Source organism: Oryctolagus cuniculus, chromosome 18 (assembly GCF_051225735.1).
Source record: "Oryctolagus cuniculus isolate XC-2025 breed Fujian yellow rabbit chromosome 18, ASM5122573v1, whole genome shotgun sequence".
NCBI classification, from domain to species: Eukaryota; Metazoa; Chordata; class Mammalia; order Lagomorpha; family Leporidae; genus Oryctolagus; species Oryctolagus cuniculus.
The window spans coordinates 70460836-70480440 of NC_142884.1; the positions used below are offsets into that span (position 1 = coordinate 70460836).

The following is a 19605-nucleotide window of genomic DNA, read 5'->3' on the forward strand; positions in this document are numbered from 1 at the left end:
CATACCCTTCTCCCACACATGCTGCTTCCCAGGTTCCCAAGCTTTGTGGCTTCCAGGTGGGTTCACTCAATGGGAACACACCTGAGACAGGAGCCTGGAGGACAGGAAGGGGGACCAGGACCATTCTCCCACCAGGATGACTTCTGGAGGGTTCCCCCACCACCAGCACCAGTAGCTGTCCCTTCTCCCAGAATCCTGCAGGGTGTCCCCACATCCTTGTGGCTGTGCACCTAAGCCATACCCTGCAGCTACAAAAATGTCCTCCCTGGGCTCCTGTCCATCTCCCACCTGCATTTGTCCTCTCAGCTCTTCCACACGTTGTGTAATGAGTTCCCTCTGTTAAATTCCAAATGTGTGAATACTGCTTTATTTTCTTGATGTGACCCTGACATTTGTTGGCGCATTCAATCTCCCAACATGGCTCTGAGGTAGGCACATTATTATTTTCCTCTTTAGGAAGATAAGGGAAGGTAAGGAACTTGGCTACTGCTGTACAGCATGTAATTGATATTCATTGGATTTCAAAGAAAAAAATTACAAGAAACCCTAAAACACAAACCTCTCCCAGTCACTGTATAGCTATAGGTCTTGGCTTGAACTTAGCACTTTCACACCCTAATTCCTTGAGTACCTGCCAATCTTATTCTAACTGACTGGTATTTCTGTGTTGTAGGCGTCTGCCTCCTATCAAAGACATTTTGTGTTTGCATGAGTAATGAAATATTAACACAATCAACCTGAATAAAGCCACACTAAGAGAGTTTGTCCTACAAATCCTGCTCAATATTTTTCCTGTTGCTGCCTCTCAATGAGAACCTTATCAGAAGAGCCAGGAACTCCCACAGATTTCATTAGTATATTGAGTTTGGCACAAACAGAGCAGGCTTAGTTCCCCAAACAATGGTGATTTAAGTTAAATCAGCCTTGCTGACATAGTGGCGTGTTTTGGGTATGAGAGTGTCAGGGGAGGGAAACAAGTACCTTCACGGTAAGAAAAATAAAGAAATGTGGTTCCAGGAATGCTACACTGAACTTGGCCCCCCGCATGCAATGCTTTTGAGTTACGTCAAATTGCATTCGCTAAAAGCTGATCAATCTGATACCCATAAAGTCTCAGTTATTGCGTAAGCAAGCTATTAAAAAGGAAAGTTCAAATGTGAAAATCCTTACTGGGAACTGGCTTTGGTGTTTAAAATCGTGAGCACATGGGGCCATCTGGTGTGCAGTGGTATAAACACACATTGAGCATTTTTTTTTAATGTCCTTGCTTATCATCAACGTGATTCAGTTGGGTTGAGGCTTTCATTTGGCGGACATTATGTTCTTCTCAAACATGTCTCTTCAAACCATTCTAATCTTCCTAATCAAGAGGCTAGGGCTGTCTCCTGAAGGAGCCTCACAAGAGGAAAGTTAAAGCCCTGTGCAAGGCTACGAGGAGATAAAGGAAGCTGGGAAGGAGCGCGCAAAAACTGCAGCCCATGGTTGTGTGTGGAGGGGATGCAAGAGCTCATGAAGCCACAGGGAGGAAAGGTACAGAGCTGTCCCTACACCCCCTCATACCTTAGCCCTAGTAACACTCGCTCAGTTCATGTGCACTCTGACCGTGAACTCTGGCCCTTAGATCCGTCTGTGCTCTTTGCAAGCAAAGGCACCTGACTCAAGCAATATGTTTCAGTGAAGCCAAAAGACTGTAAAGTATGAAATCTGGCAGGCGAGCCCTTGGAAGTTCCTAAATGTCTGTAATGTCATCTTTCATCACCTGGCACAGCCCAGCCAATGAGCTGTGGGAAGAGGCGGGCTGATAATGAGATTATGATATTCACCTGGGACTATTACTGCTGCCCGGATCTGCCACCTGGGCTTCTGCCGTTCTGGTCTCTGACATGCAGGTGGGCTGAAACTTTGGGGGGCAGGTGCACCCAGACAAGGCTACAGAACTGGACAATCAGAGCCTGATTGGCAGCCAGCAAGGTCCAAGTAGCCCCACGTGAATTTTCTGCTGGAAATGGGATCTCTGGTGCTTCTCAGCCTCATTCTCTTGGTTCACAAGTTAGTGATTCCCTGAATTACTATCAGTGGGGATCAGTGGTTCTCAGCTGGAGCCCAAATCGACAACTTCTGGAGACATCCTTGGTTGTTACAAATGGGAGAGGAAAATGCTGGAAGTCAGAGGTGCTGTTCAGTAGCCTAAAATGCACAGGATAGCAAAGAATCCTAACATCCATGGGATTACAAGGAATTATCAGGCTCTGAATATCAGTAACACTGAGGTTGAGAAAGTCTCATTGCAGTGGAGGGGACTGTTAATGTGTTAAGAGCAGCAAAGGATTGGTCCAGAAGCTTAGAATTCTACCAGGTTTGGGGACACCATATTGTACCACTGTCTGGTGTGAGGCCAAGCCACAGGCAACAGGTACCAAGGCAAAGCAAGTAAATCTAAACAGTCAGAGGGTGCAGGTGACTGAAGAACTTGAGGCTAATCATTTAGACCTCATTCACTCCCATCCCCATAGTCAGGGAACCTTGTGGCCTGATTTCCTATTTGTAGCACAGGAAGAGGTGGGCTTAGGGGATAAGGGAATGAGATTGAAGTCAAGTAAGCAGAACAGCAAGTTAATGGTAGCCGATATAAACGGACAGGGACCTAAGAAAAGTCGTGCTACGGCAGGTTCGAGATGACACGGCCGGCGTGGTAGAACGAAAAGGTGCTTTTTATTTATCCAGTGAGCTTTTGTTTAGACAAGGACAGCGAAGCAAGGCTGTCTCACAAAGAGCAGGCAGAGCAGAATCCGATAACCAAAACCACGTTAGGGATTTAAGACATAAGGCAACACACCTGGCTCCTTAGAATATTCATTCTCTGAAACTTAGGGTAGAAAAATCATGGTTAAAGGTAGGTGTCCCTGTAACAGCTCTGGGAACCAAGGTTTTTTTTTTTTTTTTTTGACAGGCAGAGTTAGAGAGAGAGAGACAGAGAGAAAGGTCTTCCTTCCGTTGGTTCACTCCCCAAATGGCCGCTATGGCCGGCCCGCTGCGCCGATCAGAAGCCAGGAGCCAGGTGCTTCCTCCAGGTCTCCCATGCGGGTGCAGGGCCCAAGCACTTGGGCCATCCTCCACTGCCTTCCCGGGCCACAGCAGAGAGCTGGACTGGAAGAGGAGCAACCGGGACAGAATCTGGCGCCCCAACCGGGACTAGAATCAGGGGTGCCGGCGCCACAGGTGGAGGATTAGCCTAGTGAGCTGTGGCACCCGTCTTATTTTTTTTAATATATCATTTTGCCATGCCTCCTTGGGTGTTGTCCACCCTTCCTGAGTTGTGCCCACGTCACAGAAGTGTGGGTATGTGGGAGACATAGTTCATGATTTGGTGGCCCAGACCCTGCACTAAATGCCTCATAAGCAACATCCACTGTTATCAGTAGAACCGTGCTATGGCTGCAAGAGGAATTCGGATTATAAGTCCTCCAGGTTCCATGAAATTGTGTTTATAGGCACAGAAAAATCCTGTGAATCATTCTGGGTCATGAGAAGCCCTGGTTGGTTTTTTAACCAGAAACGTTTATTGTCCTTAAGGCTCTGAAACACTCAGAGGCTAGAACCCTGGCCACTCCATCAGGAAGCTGCACCACCTTCCAGTCCTGCTAGGCTTTGGACTACATTTCCCAGAATGCCCCACGGCTCGGGGCTCCTGCAGGATTGGTCAGGACAACGCGGAAGTGATTACGGGTCGCCCAGCAACGGGCGAAGTCCTGGCCCTTGACTGGCTGCGCACGCCCCTTCCCTGCTGTCAGGTGGATGAGGAAGCTCCGCTCCGTCACCTGCCTCCCGGAGCGGTCTCCGGCTTTTCCTTTCAGCCGAGCGGCGGGGCCGCCTTCTCCGTGCCCAACCGCTGCTCTCTTCAGGCTCCGGGGCCGGCAGCCGGCAAACTCGGGAGGCTGGATCGAAGCTGCGGAGTCGGCTTCGCCGGCCGCGGGGGCGCAGGGCGCAGGCGCGAGCGGTCGGGCCCCGACGCGCGCGGCGCTCGGTTGAAGCGGGAGTGAGTTCCTGGGCTAGGCGACCCGGCGGCTGAGGGGACCGGGCGAGCGCGCGCCTCCTGTGTCCGCCATGGCGGCTCTGCGCTACGCGGGCCTGGACGACACGGACAGCGAGGACGAGCTGCCCCCGGGCTGGGAGGAGAGAACCACCAAGGACGGCTGGGTGTACTATGCCAAGTAAGGGGGCCGCCGGGCCTGGGACGCTCCGGGACCCCTGACGGCCTCTGGCGCCCGGGACGCCGCCCGCGCGGGCCCCGCGCTCCGCCTCGCAGAGGCCGGCGCGAGTCCGCGGGGTCCGCGCAAGGGGCCGGGCCCCTTTGTGGGCCCTGGGTCCCGCGGGGGTCCCGCGGGGGTGCCCCTGGCAGCGTGCGGGCGCGCCCTCTGCTGCTGAGGCGGCGGCACTGCAGGGGCAGCAGTGACCCCTGGGGCTTGGCCCCCCCCCCGCCCCTGACAGATGGAGACGTTAAAAAAAAAACAAAAAACATGAACCCCCCCCCCCCCCCCAGCCAAAAATGGCGAATGGCCAGTGCCCTCCGTGGAGATCTGGGTTGCAAGCCCAGGAGTGTGTGTGTTTCTCCCCGCAAATGGCCTGCGCAGCTCAGCTTTCGTCGCCGGGGAGCATTTGGGAGACCTGTGTGCCCGCGGGCCGTTGAAGGAAGGCTGTAGTCTCAGTTGTGTCATCTGCAGAATGGGTCCATAGTCCAGGGCGTGCGCCTGCAGCAGTCCGCACGGGGCCTGAGAGACTCTGTTCAGAAGCAGCCTGTGCTGGTGGCTTTGCGGCTGTGCCAGCACCCGCCCTGGCCTGGTGTTAGGGGCACCTGGGGCATTTCGGGTCTCTGTAGAGAACGCACTTCAGCGGACTCCCCGCTCCCGGGGAGCTGTGTTGTCTGCGCTTTGCAGGTGCGGCGGATCACCCGTCGCCTGGCGGCGTGGAGAACTAAGTTTCTCCCGGGTCCCTGATTCCAGAGATGGTGACTTAATGCATTTGGGCCCATCCCCCCCACCCTACCCCGGTAGGCTGTGAAATCCTCCCAGCGAGTCTGCTCCACCCAAGACGGCGACACGCCGCTGCCTTTCGTGGCCAGGTGGGGAGCAGAGCAGAGCAAGACAAGCTCGGCTGAGTTCATTCTTCTAGGACACACAGCGATCTTGAGTTCCAGGCCCTGTGTTCATCTGTAAGGAGCTCCCCTCTCCAAGGGCAGAGCGACAGACAATGTTGGGTGTGTCCTGAGCAGCAGCCCGTCTGTCCCCCACGCGTTGGGCGGGTCACCTGGGGCGGCCACCTGGGAGCCTGATCATAGAGCATGGTGGAAGCAGGGGTGGCTGAAGGGGGCAGCAGGGCAGCCCGGGGCGGGGAGGGGGGAGTAGAGACCGCAGGCCCGGCCTGTGCAGGAGCGTGAGGATGCAGGCAGGGGAGGGAGAACCCGGTCCGTGGAGTCCCTTCCGTGGAGCTTGGGTTGTGCCATCAGGCTCAGGGGCCCCCCAAGTGTGGAGGTTTGTGTCTGCACAAGGGAGCGGTCTTGGAGAATTAAAGGGGCAGCGGCAGCTGCAGGCGGTCCCTGGGCTGTCGCTGGGGTCCAGGCGAGCTTTCGCACAGGCACTGCTGTTCCCTCTGCCCGGGGCATCTCCGTGGGCAGGGCAGTTTGCACCGCTTGGAGCTGAGCTGCGCTGCGACTGCTCATGGGAGACCCTCCTGGCCTGGGCACTCCCCAGCCCGTGGCATCCATCACCTTCCTGTTGGCTCCTCTCCCTCCTCCAGCTTGTGAGCGCCCTCAGGGCAGGGACCTCCGACCTCCGCTTGCTCACCTGTCTCTCCCGCCTTTAGCCCCTGGGGACCTGCCAGTACCCACGGTGTGGGGGGGTGCTGGTAAATCCCCTGGTGGAGTTGAGCTGCAGGTGCCTGTGGGCAGAGGACGTGTGGGGCTCTGGGGGTACAGAGGTGCTCTCGACTGCTTTCTGGGTCCCCTCCTGGCTCCCTCCCTGAGTGGGGCCTCTCCTCGCGGACTGCCTCGCCCTACAGCCCCTCCTGCCTTCCTTCAGGTTTGTCCTGGAGCCGCGCTACAGCCTGCCTCTCCCCTCTGCTCTTACCCCCAGCCTTACCTTAGGGCCTTGGCTCTTCCCTTCTGCTGCTATCCTGGATGGCCCATGGCCTGGGCACTCAGGGGGGCACTGGGCTTCTGAAAGTCCTTCCTCCGACCCCCACCAGTGTCTCGGGACTCAGAGTGGCCTGACTGGCCCTGTTGGTTACATGGACTGCTGGCTGGCCCCAGCTGGGTCCTTGCTGGAGAGCCCATCTCTCCGTCCTGCCCACCCTCTGTTCTTGGTGTTGGGGCTGACGGAAGCTCTGGCTGATGCTTACTTGGGTCCCCCGCAGTCCCTGTTGGTCTCTCCTGTTGCTGAGCGTGCTGAACTTTTCCCTTCTGACTCGGGAGGTGATACTTGGTTTTCTGCGGGGGTCTGGGAAACTTTGCTAATGGACTCTGAGATCCCACCCTTCCAGTTGTTGGTTCTTTTAAATGGTCTTCCTCCTCCTGCAGCAGGGCTGGTCTGCATTGAGACCTTGGGGTCTTAGGAAGACCCCTGTTGGTAACCTGGGGAAGGTGCGCTTGGGCCCTCCTGGTTTCCTGCGTGCCCCCGGGTGCACTCACAGGCCACAAAGGCACGTGTGTTATGGCTCGGAAGCTCACCAGGCTGGGCTTGCAGGAGGCGTCTCCGGAACATTCCACCGCTGCGGCTGTGCGTCTTGCTCCCTGGCCCCTGACAGTCCTGAAGCAGTGCCTTTGGGGGATGGGGACAGAAGGGTGAGGATCAGGGCCAGGAGGGCTGCTGCAGCCTCTTGGGTCCCCTGGGTGTTCTCCCAGAGCTCAGGCCTCGAGGCAGCTAGGGTGCTGGCCGGCCTGGTCCTGGCCGGAGACCGTTCGTTCCCCTGTCCACACGGCTGCTTCCCCTCTCTTGGAGCTAGGTCTTTCTGGATTTGTTTGTTTGTTTGAGAGGTAGTTGGAGGGAGGGAGAGTCAGAGAGAAAGGTCTTCTGTCTGCTGGTTCACTCCCAAATGGCCGCAATGGCCAGAGCCGGGCCTATCTGAAGCCCAGAGCTTCTTCCAGGTCTCCCACATAGGTGCAGGGGCCCAAGTGCTAGGGCCATCTTCCCCTGCTTTCTCAGGCCATTAACAGAGAGCTGGATTGGAGGAGGAGCAGCTAGGACTTGAACTGGCACTGCAGGCAGAGGCTTAAACTGCTGTACCACGGTGCCAGCCCCTCTGTGCTCTTTTTAAACCATGCCCACAAACCCCCAAGCCCTGCGAGAGCATGTCTGAAAGTGGAATTCCTGTAACGTAGTATAAATTAAATTTTGATTGCTTTGGTTTTAAAGTTAAGATTACAGTTAATTATGTCTTCAAATGACAAACTTACTGAAAGGAAAAAAATAGTGGGCTTCTATTTAGGGGAGAATAAGATGGGGAGGCGGCCATGGTTTCCTCTTCATTAAGACGTCATTTAAGGTCACAATGAAGATGAACACCTTTGAGTGAATCTTCATGTTTACGTATTTAAATGCGGTTGAAGAATGCCTTTCTTAGTTCTGCACGTGCTCGCTGGGTCCTGTGCAACTCCCAGAAGGAAAGGCTGTCACTATCCCCATCTGAGCGACAAGGACACAGACACAGGAACGTTAGCCAGCTTCCCCCGGGGCCCGTGGCTGGCGAGGGGCAGCACGGCTGCGGAGTCCGCAGGACCGAACTCTGCTCTCTTCCCCGCATTTAGCTCTGGGTCCACCTGCAGGGACATGGCTGAGAAGAGTGGACCATGGTGCCAAGTTGCAAGAAACCTGGGTATAGGTCAAGAACGTGGGTTGTTCTGTTCTTCAGATGTCTTTCTGATAAATAAAACTATTTGAGTTTTATAGCTGCTTTGGGAAGCATTCCTTCTTTCTCTTTGCATTTGCATGCCCACTGTGGGCCGGGCACAGTGCCGCATGGCGTCTGAGGGTCTGTTAGACCCGGATGCTCTGAGAGTCTCAGCGTTCTGCTGTCAAGGTAAAACACAGCCTTGTGGTATTTGGGTGGCAGACATTGTGGAAGCTGGGCTGCAGGCCCCGTGGTTGCGTGCCTTGAGACCAAGGCAGCTATGGTGTCAGGGCAGGGGTAGCTGTACCCTCTGAGGATTCCTGAGCAAGCATGAGGCCTAGCGAGACTAGGAACAGCAAAGTTGCGTATTTCTGCCGATGTCTTGGTATACTGATATAAGTGCTCCCATTGTGCCTAATAGTACTTCCTGGGAAGTCTGAGCCACCCTTCATACAACTAGGGTTAGATGTTGCTTGATATAAGAAGGAGGAGTTTCTCTGCTACTCACAGTGTCTGCTCCTATAACGATTTAATTGTCCTCCAAGCATGGTCACAGGTGTCAGGTGCATCTCGCCTTTTCAACATCTCTGGGAGGTGGGTGTAGCACCAGGGAGACTGAACAAGTGAGTACCAGGAACTCGGGCGTTGTGACTCCTAAGTCCTCGTCCCTGCGCCGTGACCAAGCGAGTACCAGGAACTCAGGCGTTGTGACTCCTAAGTCCTTGTCCCTGTGCCGTGACAAGGCCCAGCCATGGAGAGTTGGCAAAAAATGGATTGGAAGCCAGCAGTTTATAAAAAGGCCTTACCTGCAATTTTCAAAATTTTACATAAAATTTATGGTTTCTGTATTCCCTTTCTTTAACATAACTGAAGGGGAGATTTACCTTTTGCCCCCGGTATGTCAGTGGTGAAATGGTACTGTGTCCTTTTTTGGCATGAGTATGTGAACTTCCAGGAAATTCAGCTCCCCTTAGAATGTCCCTTGAAACATCTGGCCTCTTGACTTTTTTTTTTTTTATTTATAGATTTCATCTATTTATTTGAGAGAGAGAGTTACGGACAGTGAGAGGGAGAGCTAGATTGGCAGAGGGGCAGCCGGGACTAGAATCGGTGCCCGTATCGGATGCCGGCACCGCAGGCGGAGGATTAACCTACTGCGCCATGGCGCCGGCCCCGCCTCTTGCCTTCTAAAGGAACTGAACATTTTCCTGCATACCTTATTGCCTCTGGTCATTGGCCCATTATGTTAAAACTCTGCTGTGTTGTTCTAGCATAAAACTCTGAGTTTAGCTCAGAAATCAGGCTAGTTTGTGTAATTACTCACCTCCAAATAATAGCACTTGGGAGTGCTCTGTGCAGGCCTTCGTGTACAGGTTGCTCTTGGAGACCCCAGAGGTCAGTGTGAAGATCATTTGCTTCTTACTGGAGAAAACAGGGAGCCTCCAAGGAGGAGTGATTGGAGAGAGGTGCACAGGCCGGTGACCCACAGGACTGCCTGACTGCGTTTTTTTAAAAAAGGTTTATTTGTTTGAAAGGCAGAACAATGGAGAAGGGAGGGAGGCAGGTAGAGATTGTTCATCTAATGGTTTACTGGTCAGATGCCAGCAACAGCTGGGGCTGAGCCAGGCCAAAGCCAGGAACCTGAAACCCAACCCAGGTCTCCTATGTAGGTGATAGCGACCTAAGTACCTGAACCATCAACAACTGCCTCCTGGGGTGTGTATTAGCAGGAAGCTGGACTTGCAGGTGGAGCTGGGAGTCCATCCTAGGTATTCTGGTGGAGGCTGCTGGCATCCACAAGCTGTGTCTTATCTGCTGTGCCAAGTGCCTCGCCCGAGGGCATTCCTCACTACTTCTAGGAATCAGTGCCGAGGAGCACACTCTGAAGTTACTTCTGTAGGAAGAAAGTCAGCATCATACAGAAATGTATCTAAATACCAGCATTCTAAATGGGGCATGGCTTGTGTCCCTGTCTCCTGAAATAAAACTAAAACAACCACAAGACAAAGTGCTGACTGTTGGGAGTGGGGAGTGATTGATTAGGCTCTCCAGTTCACTGCAGCCGGGCACTCACTCAACACTCTCCCTCTGCCTTCACACCCGACCTTCCAAGGCTCACAGGGCACCTGTGCAGGATTTCGTCTTTGTCCAACCTCGGGAATCTCACTTGAGGCACACAGGAGAGTTCATGTTGTGTAGATTTCTGCTCCTGGTGTATGATGTTACCGAGAGAGACAGGCAGGCACTGAGACTTACCTGGGGGAGAAATGGTGTAACACAGTTGCTTACTTTTTAGACGTGTGAACCTTGACTTACGATTGCATGGTGGATTTTTTTTTTCTTTGACAGCCACACTGAGGAGAAGACTCAATGGGAGCATCCGAAAACTGGAAAAAGAAAACGCGTAGCAGGAGGTTTGTATGTTGTTGTGATAGAGCAGAGTCTTGTGTTTGAAACATGCGTTAGATAGGGAAGATGTACGAGGCAGGGAGTGGCGGGTCACTGTGTCAGTCTGGGAAGGCTGTCGGGTAGAGAACCCTACAGGAACTGGGCTCCTGCTCTGAGAGCTTGTGAGGTTTGGCAAGGGGGTGCTGAGGTGGTGCCATGGAGTGAGGATGACTTTCTACCTGAGCACAAAAGAATTACAGTAATTCGGGCTCTTGACTCACAGTTTACTAAGTTTTGCCATAGCTGTACTGTTGGTGAAGTTGTCCTTGGCTTGTGCCGTGGAGGAAGTCGAGGGTCTAGCTGGAGACAGCTTGCACATAGGAATACAAAGGAAGTGCTCTATTGCATTGTGTGAGGCGTCACGGGTCAGCCTAAGAAAGATGGCGGCTGCCTGCCGTACGAAGAAACACATTCTGTGGGCTCAGTTCAGGGAGTATTCATGATGGTTTGGCGTCAAGTAAGATTGACAGCAAGAGCAGCAGCTGGGGGGAGCAATCAGAACTAACCAGGAAAGAAACGGGTTTTGGCTAAAATAAGAGACGGGGAGGCGGAGCCTGGCTGTGGGTGATGGACCCTTAGCAGCTGCCTCCATTGGAACGTGTGACCGAGATGGGTTGAGGCGACCGTTGGTTGGGAAGGATGGACCCAGGGAGCAGGGGTTGGAGAGGGGCCTCTGGTCCTGGCCTGGGGGCTGGGGCTCCATTCACCTGGCCGCACTTCGACCTGTCTGTCTACCCTGTGTTTCAGATTTGCCGTATGGATGGGAACAAGAAACCGATGAGAACGGACAAGTGTTTTTTGTTGAGTAAGTGCCTATGTAGATAGAATTCTTGACCATTTTTTATTACATGTATCTCACATTGTAGAAAAATACAAAGTAGTGCATGCCTGTAATCTTAGCAGCGGGAGTAACTGCTTTGAACGATTTCTGGATTTATTCTTTGAATATATTTTCTGTGCACATGCTTTATTTTTTAAAGAAGTGGGAAATACACTATCTGAACTATTTAGTAACCTGCTTTCCCAAATACTGTAGTGTGAGCATTTTCTCATATCTTGGTTTGTTAGGAAGATGATACTTCAGTGGCTCTTGAGTCTTAACGTTTTATAGATACAATTGATCAGTGTCTATTGGGCATGGAGGTTAAAGTCCTGCTATTGGGAGTCTATGGCTGTAAGTAATGCTTTGAGGATGCTTATCTGTAAAACCTTTTCACACATCTCTGATTGCATCCTTAGAATAAATTCCAGTAACAGCAATTGTAACCACCTATACACGGCATAAGGGAGGTGTAGTTCTTTTTTTTCTTTTTTTTCTTTTTTTTTTTTTTTTTTTTTGACAGGCAGAGTGGACACAGAGAGAGACAGAGAGAAAGGTCTTCCTTTTCTGTTGGTTTACCCCCCAGTGGCCCCTGCGGCCGGTGCACCATGCCTATCCGAAGCCAGGAGCCAGATGCTTCTCCTGGTCTCTCATGCGGGCTCAGGGCCCAAGCACTTGGGCCATCCTCCATTGCACTCCTGGGCCACAGCAGAGAGCTGGACTAGAAGAGGAGCAACCGGGACAGAATCCAGTGCCCCGACCAGGACTAGAACCCGGGGTGCTGGCGCTGCAGGCGGAGGATTAGCCTAGTGAGCTGTGGCGTTGGCCGGAGGTGTGGTTCTGATGACTTTTTTTTTTTTTTTTTTTTGCAGTATGAGCTCATGAGCACCACAGTACTCTGTGGATAGTATTCGTTATGGTCCCTGGTTACTTGCTGATGAGTGTCCAGGGTCCCACGGCTCCTCATGACAGACCAGGGTTTGAGCCCAGCAATTGCGTGAGGTTCTGCTCTCTGGACCACATGAGTTAAGAAGGGAATGCGTGTTTCATGGTGGTCAATATTTCAGTCAGAGGTTGGCATATTTGGTAGGACTGGGATTCGTTGGTTAATAGAAGTTGATTGAAGCAGGATTTTTTTGAAAGTATATATAATATTAACATTTAATATTTGATTCAAGTTTATTAGGCCTTTGGTGACAGGATAGGCCCACTCTTGGAATGAGAGTCTGTTCCTTGGGTCGTAGTATGGCCCTCCTTTCCCATGCATTCTCCTAGTATATGATCTGCAGTTTCTGCTTTTGCCCTCTTTAAAGTTGAGGAAAAATTTACATTTCAAAGAATCTGAATGCTATATCTTTCTAGAGTTTTTAAATTTTAAGCTTTTTCACTGAACTGAATTGAACCAAAACTTTATTTAAAAAATACATAGTTGAAGGGCAGAGCAACAGGAGAGAGAGCCAGAGCCAGTGCCAGTGCCAGAGAGAGAGAGATCTTTGACCCACTGGTTCACTCTCCTAATGACTGCAACAGCCAGAGCTGAGCCAGGCCAAAGCTAGGAGCCTGGAACTCCATCCTGGTCTCCTACATGGTAGGCAGGGGCCCAAGCATTGGCTGCCTTCCCAGATGCATTAGTAGGGAGCTGGATTGGAAGTAGAACAGCCTGGAATTGAACTGTTGCTCCAAAAGCTGGTCCCTCAATTTTTTTTTATTTTGGTAGTTGTGGTTGAGGCTCTGCAGAACATTCAGTGGTATTTTCATAGACTGACAGTTTGTTTACAGTCCACATGTTAACAGTCCACATGGTAATGGTTCATTAAATAGTGTAGTTACAGTAACAAGTTCAAATGGCACAGGTAGTTTTTGAATAAACCTGAATGCTTGATGGGCCTGCAATGTTGGGAGCAACTGGGCCCTGGCTTTTTTTTTTTTTTTCTCCATTTTGTGAAAAGATTTATTTATTTGAGACAGAGAGGCAGAAGCAGAGAGAAAGAGAGATCTTCCGTCTGCTGGTTCACTCCCTGAATGGCCATTATGCTGGAGTTGGACTGATCCGAAGCCAGGAGCTTCTTTTGGGTCTCCTACGCGGGTGCTTGGGCCCAAGGACTTAGATCATCTTCCACTGCTTTCCCAGGCCATAGCAGAGATATGGGTCAAAAGTAGCAGCCTGGCAGCTCTCTGCTGTGGCCAGGGAGTGCAGTGGGGGATGGCCCAAGTGTTTGGGCCCTGCACCCCATGGGAGACCAGGAGAAGTACCTGGCTCCTGCCATCGGGTCAGCGCGGTGCGCTGGCCGCAGCACGCCGGCCGCGGCGGCCATTGGAGGGTGAACCAACGGCAAAAGAAGACCTTTCTCTCTGTCTCTCTCTCTCACTGTCCACCACTCTGCCTGTCAAAAAAAAAAAAAAAAAAAAGTAGCCTGGACTTGAACCAGTGCCCATATGGGATGCTGGCACTGCAGGAGAAAACTTTTACCCATTATCTTGAGATGAGTCTCTCGACCATCATGGGCAGCCCAGGAAGAAGAGATAGTCTGGCTTGTTGGATAGAGCGGATGTGTGTTGTTGCTTGTTAGTTTGTAAACTCTTTGTGTACCTTGCTGTATACAAGTTTGATTGCTCAAGAAATAAAGGATATTGACCTTTTGGTGAATGTTATGAATGGTTTCTTCCACATTTTTCTCTTAACATGGTTGGCCTTTTAACAAGTAAAGTCGTCAGAGAATTTCTAAAACTTTGCTGTGATCACACCAGTTTCTGCTGTGTAGTCTTGGTCTCCACACACAACGTCTGGACAGCTACTCTCCAGCTCTTGGCTTTGAGCAGAAGTTCTGAAGAGTAGCTGCTGAGCCAGCAGCATCAGGATCACCTGGCGATCAGTCAGAATGGCACATTTGCAGAGGTCGCACCTGCACCTTTGGAAGGAGCTGCTCTGGGGTGGGACCGCCAGGCTGTGCTCTCGCAGCTTTCCAGAGCACTCTGATGTGCTCTAGTCAATAGCCCCTAGTCCACTGTACAGCAGGGGCTAGATAATGATGGAGGCTTTGCATGCCATACGGCTATTCAACTTTGTCATTGAAATGCTTAAAGTAGCTATAGACAATATATAAATGCTGGGCACTGCTGTGTCCCAGTAAAACTGTATTTACAGAAACAGGCAGCAGGCCAGGTTGGGCCAGTTGGCCATAGTTTGCCAACTCCTGGTCTGATCTAGAGGAACAGGTAAGGACTTTGGAGCAAAACTAGCACCTACTGCTAGCCATCACTCCTGTGAGCCCACTGCAGGGGTTAATAGAAGAGCCAGCTCTTGGCGGGCAGGAAGAAGCCCACATTGGCTTCTGTGGTGCATATCCTTGTGCCAAAGCCAATTGCAACCACCGAGGGAGGGGATGTCCCTGAGGAGTGAGGAAGAGGTAGTGCTTTGGCTTTTGTGAGTATGTGAGCCTGCTCCAGCATGGCCCCGTGCTGCTGTCCAGGTACCGCACTGAGCTCCTGGTGCTCCTCGGGAAGCCTGTGCTTGTATTTAACATACAAGTGTAATTACTCTTGGATCTTGGTGTTTATAGGGTAATGGATACAGATTTTAAGCTGTCTGATATTACACACACATAGTAAAATACATTTTAACTTATCAAATCAGTTTCTGGAAGATCCTTAATAGTGTCTAAGATGTTTGAGGTCTTTATCTCAAATTACAATAATAGATTTCAAGTGCAAAAGAAGTATTACAAAGAATAACCTCTTTGTATATTGCAATATATTTTAATATTGCTTCTACAAGGTTTATATCACCTCCAATCAAAATTAGAGTGCTTATAGAAAGTGTGAGCATACTCACAAAAATGAAAATTGTCAGCATTTTATTATGCAGATTCCAGTTTGCTAAGACTTTTATTATTTTGGGTTTTCCACTTTATTTTTTTAACCAGTCCCAGGCTCAGAGAGTTAACTGGCATCTCCTCCAAAGAGTGGCTGACAGATCTCCCAGCCACAGCTACGTGACTTGGTAGAAACCTGAAGCGTTCTCAGGAAGCCTCTGTTGGATGGAGGTGATGAGGCAGTGGCCATGAAGTGGTGGTGGAATCCCACAGCAGCTCCGAGGGAGAGGACCCTGTAACTGCTTCCCGGAGGAATGTAATCCTCCTAGAGGCCCGAATGCAGATGGCCTGGGCCCCACTTCTCTGTGGTTCAAGAAGTCCTTTAGGACATCAGAAATGATGCCTCAACTATGAGGTTATCTTATTTTTTGTGAGTGCTAGTCTTCACTGCTTTCTCTTTCTTTTTCTTTGCAGTCATATAAATAAAAGAACCACCTACTTGGACCCAAGACTGGCATTCACTGTGGATGATAATCCAACAAAGCCAACCGCCCGACAGAGATATGATGGCAGCACCACGGCCATGGAAATCCTCCAGGGCCGGGACTTCACTGGCAAGGTGGTCGTGGTAACTGGAGCTAATTCAGGAATAGGTAGGCTGTTAATGTATGGATATGTTATCTAATGAAATCCACTTAAATCTAACTGTAATGAAATTTTGTACAGTAATTCTCTAATTTAAAAATGCATTTACAACCTTTCCAGCTATCATTTCATTAAAATCACAGCCTCTTTTAAATCCTGGTGTTACCAAGGAAGGCTTTGTAGGGCCGACCTTGAAGTCTCTGCAAGCTGAGCACTCAGCAAAGATCGTGGCTATTTTGGTATTCAGGGGTTAGAGACGAGAGGCTCTGTCCGAGTTTTTGACCTGGTCTGTGTGGTGTACGGACATATTCCAATTACCTGGGTTATTCAAACCAGAATTGATTGGTAATGGGATACGGGGAGCAGCAACCTGTCATGACTTTGGAACAAAGGGTACTGTGGGTTTCGATTGGTCAGTGAGCATATCATTTTCCTTTGGGAATAGGATCTTATTTCTTTATAAAACTGGAGATCAGTCCTTGTCTTACCCTCTAAATTAACCCTCTTAATGGCCAGAGATGAACTGCAGTGACCATCGTGAGGTAGGCGGCTCAGGAGGGTGCCCTGCCTTCAGCGTCGTGTGCTTTTGGGGGCACAGCAGCCCTGCAGATACTCACATGTCACTGTCCAGAGTTTGATTTTGTTTGGCCCATTTGCATGAATATCAGAATCAGTGAGAACCAACTGCTTTGAGTAAGGATCTGCATCTTCAGGTTTACTGTTAGAAGAAGTGGGGTTGCGTTCTGCTGTCTTGTGTCACATTTTCCCTGTCCTTTTGTCACCTCCCACCCCCGTAGTTCCTCCCCCCTCAGTTCCCCCTCATTGGTTTCCTTTCTCATAGCTTTTATCCCCTGCACTCTTTGTTTCTCTTTCTTTCTTTTGAATGACTCCTCCTCAAGCCTGCAAGCATTCCCTGGCATCATCAGGGCAAACACGGGAGGTAAAAATCCATTCTTACAGCATCCATTGTTGTATAGTACAGGGTCACAAGTCTAACAGAGCAGGACTTTTGACTCTACTTGTCTAATAAGGTACAGAAACAAATGGAAGTTTTTTGTAAATTGAAGTGGACTTACTTAAAAATCATCGCTCGGACATCATCCTGGGCTGAGAGTATTTCAGTCCTGCTTTGTGCACTTGTACATCAGGTGCCTTCTCTACATCGGTGTCAACATCAGAACTAGAGATGCACTGTTAGAATTCGTGACTGGAGGCTGTCATCCAGTGAGCAGTGTGGCGTGTGGAATGAACGGAGCCCTCTCACGTGGGCGTGCGTGGACCTGTGTAGCACAGAGTAGTTGAGGAGAAAGGAAAGGACTTAGGCACGATGCTTTTTTTGTTTGACATTCAGCTGGAGGACCTCCTGGCTTGAATCATGTTGGTAGACCATTTTCTTAATGAGTCGTGTGTGTGACTTAGGTTATTTCTACCTGAGTGTTGACACTGCTGCATCTGCCTGCTGCTAGTAGTCCTGGGAAGGCAGCTAGTGCGCTCTCCAAGACTGAGAAGCCGGCATCTTGACACTGTCGTTCAGGACTGATGGAGCTGTGTCCAGTCGGCTGTGTGATCAGGACAGAGAGGAGAATCTGCAGGGTGGAGAAGAACCAGGAGCATTGGTTAGAAAGGCCCGCAAACCTCTGGAGCCACGCTGAGAACTCCCTGCGTCTGACAGTCGGCTCCTTCCCTAAGGCCTGCCTCCCTGATGTCCGTGATTTGCATTGTGGACACGGCAGGAGGTGTCGCTGGCCGAGGTGGGTGTTGAGGCCAGTTGGGGAGCCCAGGAGGACGTAGGTGTCGTGGACCCTGTGGCGGAGAGCAGCCTTTCCTTTTGAGTGCCCTCTGTGCTCAGCTCTGACCTTCATGCAGAAGTCGCCTTCCCCCTCCCCCTGCACTCTAGAGAAGCAGAAGGCTAGGTCAGAGTTAAGATTTTGTATTAATTTTTGAAATAATATCATACTGCATATTCCAGGCCGTGAAATACTGGCAAATCACTTTCTCTCTGCAGCTGTGGTATCAGGCTTACAGACAAGAAGAGGCTGAAGATAGGCACATGGCTTTTCGTCATAACTGAGTTAGCTTTTATGTCCTGCGTGGCTGCCTTGGAAAGTGCCCTTGCCCAAGTAGGCTGTGCCTTCTAGATAAAGTCCTTCCTTCTACTGAGCTATGAAACACTCCAATTTATAAATTGCTATCTCTACTTTATTTCTGCCCGTTTGAAATGAAACGGCTGAATGCAGACTGAATTGGGTGTCTTCATTTCCAAGACTTTGGGGGCACTTGGGAGTCATCTTCTGTCACAACTTGAATGGTGTTGGCTTTCCCTTGGCTCCGGCAGCTCCAGGGAGCCCGTCTCTTGTGTGTAAACTGCTGGATGCCCCAGCCCTCTGAAGGTGTCCTCTCTTTGAAGCAGAGTGGGCTACAACAAAACCTGACGGTAATTACTTTGGTAGTGGCGACTCTTCACCTAACACCATAGACGCCTGATTTGGCTTACGAAGGCAGATTTACGAATCTGGTATTTTTAGTAGTTTGTTTCTTCCCTTTTTGAAAATCTCCTACAAGGCTCTGCTTTGTTGGAATCGCTGTTGGTGGGAGCTCTCCAATGTGAAGGGCTGCAGTGCTGTCTTGCAGACTCCAAGGGAAGTCTGGATGGAACAGGGCCCTGCCCTTTGAAGGGGCCTCCAAGCAGGGTCTGTCCTGTGGTCATCAGTCTACTCTGGGTGAGAGTGATACAGCTGTATTTTGAATTTTTGATATCAGATTTACTAAGACAATCGAAGGGATACTTACTAAATTTAACTCAGAAAGATCAGGCTGGTTCTGGAAGCTGGAAGGAGGATTTTGAGGAAGTGTCAGAATAAAGAATTATGTTTTGCTACTGAACTTGATTTGTAAATGTTTGAGTGACAGAGGGACAGAGATAGATGTACAGAATGAGAAAGCAAGCTCCTGTTGGCTGGCCTGTTTCTTACAAGCCTGCGTTAGCCAAGGCTGGGAACTCCATCCAGAACTCCCATGGGGATGTCACTCCTGCCTCCCCGGGTGCACTTGAGCAGGGAGCTTGAATCAGCCAGCGTCCTCACTGCAATACTGAGTGCCCACCTCCACATTGCGGCTTTTACAGTTCAGGTTTGGAGCCTCTGTCGTCTGGATTCTGCAGTCTGGATTGGGCAGGTGGGGGCGGGCAGGCCAAGAACCAGGGCTAACTCTGACAACCACCAGATTGTGCAAGTTAAGTCTTAGTGGAACGCAGCTACGCTCCGCGTTCCCGTATTGTCTGGGGCTTTGCCTGTTCGAGTAGAACTGAGTAATTACAGCAGAGACCATATGGCCCCTGAAGCTTGAAGTGCTGACATCTGGTCCTGTGCAGACAAAGTTTTCTGAGGCCTGCATTAGGTGATCGAGTCCTTACGTGAGATCTTTCCAGCCTTCTCTGAGTGGGCCAGAATGCAGATGAAATGCAGGTAGATCGTGTGCCCCAGCCTATAGCTATGGCAGGGTTGTGGCCACATCTTGTGTGTCACTGTTGGGGACGTGCCATCAGTATCCTGCACCTTTTGCCTGTTTCTTCCCTCCTTTTTAGGGAGCCATGAGGATTATGTTAGCACTTCTAACTAGCATTTTTCTTTCCCTGACCTTTGTTTAATCAGCTTTCTGAACCCAAAGAACTTTAGAGATTGAAAGCTGTAGCTTGTGGACCCCTCTATGTGGAGGTTAGCGTCTCTGTGTCCAGGGAGAGGTCGGCTTTTCACCTAGAGCTTCTCCTGGCCCATGAAGAGGCCCAGGGCACCACGGTCCTGGCTGTTGAGCAGCCTTTCTGTTGGGGTTCAAAGTAGTCTGAGCAGGAAGGGGCAGGTGTCTGACAGTTCCCTGGTGTTGCAGCTTGTTGGCTGTGATTGGGTAAGAAGGAGTAGAAGTGGCTTCACCGTGGTAATCATTGTATGCAAATATTACTGGGAAGTCTCAGGAGATGCAGTATTTGAGGTTTGGGAATTTCCT

General features: G+C 50.7%; 1 protein-coding gene across 14 annotated transcripts in view; it reads left to right on the forward strand.

Moving 5' to 3' along the window:
- The first annotated feature begins 1313 nt into the window (after positions 1-1313).
- Positions 1314-19605, forward strand: part of WWOX (WW domain containing oxidoreductase) — a 1024395-nt gene continuing 1006103 nt past the window's right edge. For 12 of the 14 annotated variants that reach the window (XM_089320572.1, XM_089320573.1, XM_070062786.2 and 9 more), the window contains exons 1-4: positions 3914-4211; positions 10231-10295; positions 11077-11134; positions 15436-15614. In XM_089320572.1, the coding sequence (XP_089176698.1) occupies positions 4105-4211; positions 10231-10295; positions 11077-11134; positions 15436-15614 (409 nt within the window). In that variant the 5' untranslated portion in view covers positions 3914-4104. Of the gene's footprint in view, positions 1531-3709; positions 4212-10230; positions 10296-11076; positions 11135-15435; positions 15615-19605 lie in introns of those variants that run through there. The other 2 variants (XM_089320578.1, XM_002711692.6) reach the window with 2 other exon arrangements.